General features: G+C 32.7%; 1 protein-coding gene across 1 annotated transcript in view; it reads left to right on the forward strand.

Moving 5' to 3' along the window:
* Positions 1 to 8,408, forward strand: part of LOC143052899 (ubiquitin carboxyl-terminal hydrolase 8-like) — a 34,884-nt gene extending 26,476 nt beyond the window's left edge. Inside the window, exons 19-26 of the mRNA XM_076226055.1 lie at positions 38 to 142; positions 1,898 to 2,020; positions 2,440 to 2,553; positions 3,799 to 3,941; positions 5,383 to 5,515; positions 6,444 to 6,474; positions 7,340 to 7,428; positions 8,184 to 8,408. Of these exons, the coding sequence (XP_076082170.1) occupies positions 38 to 142; positions 1,898 to 2,020; positions 2,440 to 2,553; positions 3,799 to 3,941; positions 5,383 to 5,515; positions 6,444 to 6,474; positions 7,340 to 7,428; positions 8,184 to 8,255 (810 nt within the window). The 3' untranslated portion in view covers positions 8,256 to 8,408. The remainder of the gene's footprint in view (positions 1 to 37; positions 143 to 1,897; positions 2,021 to 2,439; positions 2,554 to 3,798; positions 3,942 to 5,382; positions 5,516 to 6,443; positions 6,475 to 7,339; positions 7,429 to 8,183) is intronic.
* The last annotated feature ends 249 nt before the right edge of the window (positions 8,409 to 8,657 follow it).

Consider the following 8,657-nt stretch of genomic DNA (forward strand, 5'->3'; position numbering starts at 1 on the left):
AACATCACAACATAGAACATATATTTATATATTGTAGGTGACTGTAGGAAAACATCAGCCTATGTTTGCAGGCAATGACCAACAAGATTCACAAGAGTTCCTAACATTTCTGTTAGATGCTTTACATGAAGGACTTAATAAGGTCAGATTTATTGTAGTAAGGATATACCAGTAGAAATAAAAAGATGTGGTATGAGTGCCAATGAGACAACTCTCCATCCAAGTCACAATGTGTAAAAAGCTAACAATTATAAGTCTACAAAAAAGTATGACTCAACACAGCAATAAAAGCCCAAAATGGCTAGTTTAAAATAATTAAAATCAACGGTCGAATCTATGTAAAAAATGAGAAACAAAAAACACCTAAGAACCATAGATAGATAGCCTTAGCAAGATTTAAAAAAAATCTGATGAATTTTTGTTTTTTCATTAATCTTCAACTTTGTTATTGTTGTCCTCCCAAATGTTTTGAATCTAGCACCACTAATAATTTTTAAAAAGGACTATTAAGGAGGTAGACCTAGGTTAAGGGAAATAACTCTTAAAATCATCAGTACGTTTGTGTCAACCATTTTCATAAATATATTCTAAGCTTCTAGGTTACATAGATTATTTCCAATCTGTTTCAGGTAAATGCTTAAAAAACATTGATGAAACTTGACTTTAACAAACACATAACTGATTTAAAGAGTTATCTCCCTGAACCAAGGTCTACCACCTTAAAGTGCATGTATAGTACTGTGGATTGATCATTTTTTGTTGGTTGCCAATTTTTACAGAATATATTGGTTAATGCCAACCACAATTTTCCACCTTTTAACGAAGTATGACAACCATGAAATCAAGAATCCATAAAAGCAAATTTTTCTTATAAAATTGTGAATGGAAATTAGGAAAGTGTCAAAGCGCCAACAACCAGACCATAGAGAAGACAACAGCAGAAGGTCACCAACAGGTCTTCAATGCAGCTAGAAATTCCCTCACCCGGAGGCGTCCTTCAGCTGGCCCCTAAACAAATATATATACTAGTTCAGTGATAATGAACACCATACTAAACTCTAAATTGTACACAAGAAACTAAAATTAAAAAAATTACAAGACTAACCAAAATTGGTACCCACAAAAATATTGATTCCATAGTAAATTTTCAGACTGGTATCATTGATTATTGCATTCTTAAGGTTATATGACAACAAGCAGTTCTTTATCACCTGTACAACTTAGGATCATAACATACTGTAAACTAACTAATTATACCCCCGCTTTAAAAAAGGGGGGTATACTGTTTTACCTCTGTCTGTCCTTCCGTCAGTCAGTCCATCCATCCGTCCCATGAATATTTTTCGTCGCATTTTTCTCAGACCGTGTGATGAGTTTTCAGATTGATCACTTGACAACTTCCTGTTTACCGAACACTTGTATGATTTTACACATGATAGCCAAGTTGAAAGTTTTCGTCACATTTTTCTCAGGAACTACAATACAAGGATTTCTGAAATTTGGTTTCAGGATTTATATAAGTCAGCTATACCGTGTGATGCGTTTTTAGATTCATCACTCGACAACTTCCTTTTCACCGAACACTTGCATATTTTTACACTATTAATATTATCCACTTGCGGCGGGGGTATCACCAGTGAGCAGTAGCTTGCAGTTTCACTTGTTTATCCTGTGCGATAAATATCTGTGACTTTTACAAGTAGAAAATATAAACTTGGATCTTTTGTTAGTTAATTACACCAAACAAATATAAAAATCATGAAATTAAATTTTTCTTAGAAAATTGGCTTGTAAGGGCTAAATGCAAAAGAAAGTATCTGCTAAATCAGTATTTTTACAATTTTTTCAGTGATTTTGAGAACCATGATTATGTAAATTTTTTACTTTTTATTGCCAGGTTAAAATACGACCAAAGATTCCGGAACAAGACAATGATAATTTACCTGATCATGTGAATGCTGAGTTGTCATGGAAACATCATCGTATGTTACATGAATCCATTATTGTTGAACTATTTCAGGTAAGGCAATTAAAGGTTAAAATCTAGAAAGGTCAATTTTCAGTTTAGTAAATTGCAGTTCAGTGAAACCACTCAAGGGAGATTAAAAAAAATTCTCATAAGACAGGGGGTGATTTAATACAGGTTTACTCTATAAGAAATGCATTACAGAGGAATCTTTAATCAATTGGCTTATAATTAACACAGGTTTTTGCTTAATAAAGGAGGTCTCTTAAGCCTGTTTGACTATATTAAAAGTCTTTGAAGGAAACATTTCTTGTAAAAAAAAAATTATATTAACCTTGGGAAATAATTCAAGATTGAAAGGGAATAAGAATATATTCATTTGGATTATACTTGTATGTTTTTAATTTCAACTTTGATGTAGCTCAGGAACCCTGAAATAAGTCTTGTGTCAGCAATCTATATGACCTTTGTAGGGACAGTTAAAGTCTACCTTGATGTGCCTGACATGTCGGAAACAGTCAGTTACATTTCAAGCTTTTATGTACCTGTCTTTACCGATCCCATCAGGATCAAGATGCACACTAAACGTAAGTAAATTTATTGTGATCTATGTGCTATGTAATTGCATATAACAAATTCATAGAAAACAATCTATTTTATAAAACTTTACTCTGTACTCAGATTTATTGATGATTGGTGTTAAGGTGGTACCTAACACTACAGGGAGATAACTCTGTAAAATCAGCTAAACGTTTTAATAACGTTATGTTGTTAAGGGAATATTAAGCTTCTCAATGATCAAAATTAGTGTTTGTCAAACTGCTATATAACCAGTGTAACTTTTCTGATAAATTGGTTGGATTAATTTTTTTGAATTTTTTATATTTTGGTCAAAGGGTCAAAGTAAATGCTTTGTAAAAATTTTATGAAAATTAAACGAGCCAAATTAATTTTAGTTAAAGTGTTGGGTACCACCTTAAATGCCACCTTGGGCACTTTACAAAATAATACTCAAAACACCATATCTAGTAATTAATTGGTTAAATTCTAAGTCACATTAACAATCATCCTCAAAATTTCAATCCCCACAAGGATAGGACTCAGGAACACAATCCCCACAAGGATTGGACTCCGGAACACAATCCCCACAAGGATAGGACTCCGGAACACAATCCCCACAAAGATAGGACTCAGGAACACAATCCCCACAAAGATAGGACTCAGGAACACAATCACCCCAAGAATAGGACTCAGGAACACAATCCCCACAAGGATAGGACTCAGGAACACAATCCCCACAAGGATAGGACTCAGGAACACAATCCCCACAAGGATTGGACTCAGGAACACAATCCCCACAAGGATTGGACTCAGGAACACAATCCCCACAAGGATAGGACTCAGGAACACAATCCCCACAAGGATTGGACTCAGGAACACAATCCCCACAAGGATAGGACTCAGGAACACAATCCCCACAAGGATAGGACTCAGGAAGACAATTCGCCTAAATGCATGGAGTCATAATCAAAATAAAATTTGATTTGCAGTACAAGGAAGACCTTTTAGTATATGATCAAATATTTTAAATCTACAAAATTAAATTATTTTATATAGGTTTTCACATTCAAAAGGCACTGCTTTAGTTCTGTTAACTTTTTGTTGGAAAACACAAATAGAAAAAAAGATGTTTGACTTAATTTTTCATTTGTTGAGGTCTCTTTGTGAAAAAAGAGTAACAAATGAAAAATTATCTCATATAAACATCATATTGGGGAACATGGGAAAAAGATGTTAATATGAGCTGTTTGATTGGTTTAATATTATAACAGGACTGTCTGCGGCAGTTTCTCAAAGAAGAGAAGATGACAGGAAGTTCCAGGTGGCGCTGTCCTCGGTGTAAAGTAGATAGAGACTCGGTCAAGAAGATTGATATCTGGAAATTACCCAGAATTCTTCTGATTGGACTCAACAGGTAAAGTGATGGATTTTATGTCAAAACCTTCTTGTACTTAAATTAACTTCAATTAATTGTAACGCTTATAGAAGGAAATTTGTGTGTAAAACAGAAACAACTTGCCACAAGAGACCAAATGACACAGAAATTAACAACTGTAGATCACAGTACGGCCTTCAACAATGAGCAAAGCCCTTTCCACACGAGCAGCTATAAAAGACCCCAAAATGACAAATTTAAAACAATTCGAACGAGAAAAATAACGACCTAATTTATGTACAAAAAATAAACTATAAACAAATATGTACCATATCAACAAGCGACAACCACTGAATTACAGGTTCCTGACTTGAGACAGGCAAATACATACAGAATGTGGCGGGGTTAAACATGTTAGCATGATCTCAACCCTCCCCAAACTTGGACTGGTGTAACTATTGTTTTGAACATAACACTGATTTTTTATGTACATCTAGTTAAAAAATCTAACACCATCAACAAACCATCAACAAATTAAAGTCTTTTGTAAATCATTTGATTCTGAAAGTTGGTTCCAATAAAAAAAAAATACAATTAAATTTGATAACAAAAGAATGTAAATGGAAATCAAACTTTTATCGCTATATTACGAAATTTTCCTTCCATCTTACTGACTGATAATTTCCTTTCTCAGCACAGAAGAGTGATATGAAAAATTATCGCTAGAAACTAAGGGCGTTCGTGCCCATTGTCATGTGTAAAATAGTGATAAACAGATTATCATTGGTCATCTCAACTCAATTGCTTTTCACACTTTCGACGTACTGGCTCAACGAGAATAATTAATCGCATTGAGATGTTCAATGATAATCCATAAATATTGCTTAAAATCGAAATTTTAGGTAAGAAAATAAAACTTAACAAAATATTTTATGCAAAGATTTTCTTTTAGGAAGAATAACTTAGAAAAAACTTGTATTATTGCAAAGCAATATAATATTTCCCATAGAAAGTTCCAAAAGTTAGCGTGCAATAAATTCCAATATTGCACTGGTGCGATAAATCTTCAAAATTCATGACGTCATCAACAACAAAATCTTAGTTTAAACAATTTTTACTTTCAAACATCATATTTCTATACAATAAAAGGGTTATTGCATAAATATTGGGAAATATTGTCCCTCGTAGAACATATATTGCACTCACAAGCTCGTTCAACATAAAATTCTACTGGGGACAATATTTCCCAATATTAATGCAATACCCTATACTATTCCCTCCCATTGTCAGGGTTGAAAATTTGTTACAGTGAGTTCAGTATTATAGATGAAAGGTCAACCATATTTTATCTATTTTGGTTGCATTTGACCTTGACCTCAATTTTATTATTTCAGTTATTATATCAATACAGGAGTCAGCATTTACTATTATCTAATTGTCATTCTATTGGTCAATTTTGATTATTTTTTTCTCTTTAAAGGTTTGTTTATGAAGGCCAGTGGCGACAGAAAATAAGTTCTTATGTGGACTTTCCTGTTCAAAGTCTTAATTTAGATTCTGTTGTACAATCACCGACAACAACAAAAAGCAAATACAATCTGTATGGTATATCTGTAAGTAATACTTTTGTTTTCATTCATAGCTTTTACTTTATGATAAATCTAGAGAAAATCCAATGTAAATTAGCCATGAAATGATCATGTGACTGGCATCCACAGAAAAGAGAAAACCAGAGTGAATCAAAAGTATTAACGAGGGTCGTAATGGGTGTTCCTTCATGTAGAATAACAGTAAAAAAAGGCCAAATGATGTAACAGTAATTTTGGGTGCGTGACAACAAAATGTGCACTTTCTTTACAACCATGAAATAATCAACTGATAATGAAGAATCACGATAAATTCTTTCCTAAAATAAGGGTAGCGGTCAAATATTTGAGATTTCTGACCAATCATAATTAGTATATTTTGAAGATTGACAATAAAATTTTAACTAATTTGATTCTAACATTAGCCGGGAAACGACTGTTTGACGCTGTATGGCTCAGGTGGTTCTTACCCTCATTAACCTGAGCAAATACATTGGACATGACCACTAGTAATAAAGTAAAAGAAGCCAAAATTTATTGAGTTATTGTAGATTTTATATCATATTGATTCAATTTTCAAGCAGAAATTTGGAGCTTGGAGGTTTTCATTAAATCTTCAGAGGAAAAGATCTACAATTTTGTCGGATACATATGCAATAATTTTCAATTTTTCAAATGTTCAAATTTTCAAGTTTCAATAAAGGTAGAATTGGATTTTTGATAAGTTAGAAATTAGCAGAAACGCAATACACCCGAAACTTCAGTTTGCATTTTAGATATTGCAATTTAATTATAGTACCTAATTTAAAATCATCTCGTAAGTAATTGACATTAATGTAGAACCTATGTAAATTGTAATTGCCAAGTAAAGGGGATCATGATTTATGTTGACAAGTTAAAATAAAACTGTGTATATGACAGGACTGTGACAAGTGTTTTTTTTTTTATTTTTCAGAATCACTATGGCACTATGGACGGGGGACACTGTAAGTTGGTTCATTATGTTGACATTAATAATCAGCAGAGTAAAAGATCTTTAGGTTTTCAACCCATTAATTAAGATTTATCCACTTTTGATAATTTGAAAAATGTTAAACAATATTTATTTTCAGATTTAGATATATGTATAACATTCTTCAAACCCTGAACGAATTAGCATGTTAATATTTATTCTTGATGCTAATCTGACATTCTTCAAATGCTTTGAATACATACCCATTTTAAAATACAAGTATATTGTATGTCAGCTGACCTGCATCTTCAACATCATGATTTGTTGGGCTGTTCCCATCAAAATCCTAGGTGACATCATTAAACGATTGACTCTAATTGTGGCATCAGAAAATAAGCATTCCAGAGGAAAGTGCATGAATGCATGAATTTCAAAAAAGTCAAAACATAAAACCATATACAAACATGATACAAATTTGTGGAAATCCCATTTTCTTATATTAAACTTAAATTCCTTAAATTTTGTTCTTTAACTAAGTAAAATAATTATACAATGAAAATGATATCAGTGTAAAATATCAATTTTTGGTTTGTTAAAACAAATACTTGTTGCACAAAACACATCTAACCTCCTTCATTATACAATGATGTAACAAAGATCAATTCCTGTGTTCAATTACAGTGACATCAAATGTTTGCCTTCACTGCGAGCTCTTAGATCCAAAATAGTTGCTGTCTTAGTCCTATTAGAACAGACATAACTTATGGCGGCTGAAATGTATATTGATTTTACCATAAGTTAGTCCTTGATGCTATCCTTCGTAGAATAATATTTTGATTATAGTAATGAATGCACACAATTGTGGTATAACTAATACATTGTATTTATATTTTAAACAGATACAGCTTTCTGTAGGAATCCCTGTACCAAACGATGGTATAAATATGATGATGAGCAAGTCTATGATATGTCAGAATCAGATGTTAAGGTAAGCAAACCAACAAAAAGACATCAATGATCAAGAAGGCAACATACAGTCTTTAATAATATATATAAAATATAAGCTGATTGTCGGAAAATATTTTGTATTAGTTCAAGATTTGGGGAAGGGCAATAAGTTGGAAAATAGGCACAGAATATGGCAGGTCAAACAAGCCTGAAAGTGCCTACAAAATACAGTAATCATGATTTCTTGTCTTAAATTGACATCCCAGTCTAATCAAGTTGTAAATAAACTTAGCACAAACAACAAAAAATCTGCTTTTAAACGAAATTTGTCAATAAAGTAAAACATTAGCAATGACCTAACACAACTAATGATAAGGTTATTGATAGATAGTTTGCTTAGATAAGTTTTTTTTTAGTTTGTAGATGACTATTATTGTAATGGGGTTTTTCTTAAAGACAACCACAGTGGCGGATCAAGAGGAGGGGGGTTTTAGGGGGTTTGGATCCCCCTTTTGTTAAATGGCTGGATCTGCCCCTGAACAAGTTGATTTTTTTTTTTGGAAGGGGGGGCAGGGGATCCAGGAGGATTTTGAAGAATAGAACATAATGGGTTGCTAAATTATAAAGAATAGAGAAAAATATGAAAAAGATATAATGAGAGCTAGAATATAAAAAGTAGAGAATAACTGCTTAAATATTTAAACATTTTAGAAATGAAGCCCCCCCCCCCCCCCCGAATTCAAACCCTCAGATATATTTGTGAGTAATAACTACTATTTTTTGTTCTGATTTCAGAGTTCAGCAGCGTTTGTTCTTTACTACACGTCAATAGACCTGTTGCCACCAGATTTTAGGAAGAACTTTTAACCACAGAGACAATATTCTGAAAATAGATATAAAACATGTGAACTACTCAATGAGGGTTGTGTTCTTCTAATCTCTTCACAGGCATTTGTACAAAATTTATGCTTATTTCCACAAATTTGGTCTAAAATGTTAATTATTCTAATCTTGAAATTGTTGAGAAAGAAAAAAAAAGCATAATGTAAATTCGGAACTTATTGCCTGCATTTATTATTGCGTTTTTATACGACCGCAAAATTTGAAAAATTTTTCGTCGTATATTGCTATCATGTTGGCGTCGTCGTCGTCTGCGTCGTCGTCTGCGTCGTCGTCCGAATACTTTTAGTTTTCGCACTCTAACTTTAGTAAAAGTGAATGGAAATCTATGAAATTTTAACACAAGGTTTATGACCACAAAAGGAAGGT

The sequence above is a fragment of the Mytilus galloprovincialis genome, chromosome 11 (genome assembly GCF_965363235.1).
Source record: "Mytilus galloprovincialis chromosome 11, xbMytGall1.hap1.1, whole genome shotgun sequence".
Classification (NCBI taxonomy): Eukaryota; Metazoa; Mollusca; class Bivalvia; order Mytilida; family Mytilidae; genus Mytilus; species Mytilus galloprovincialis.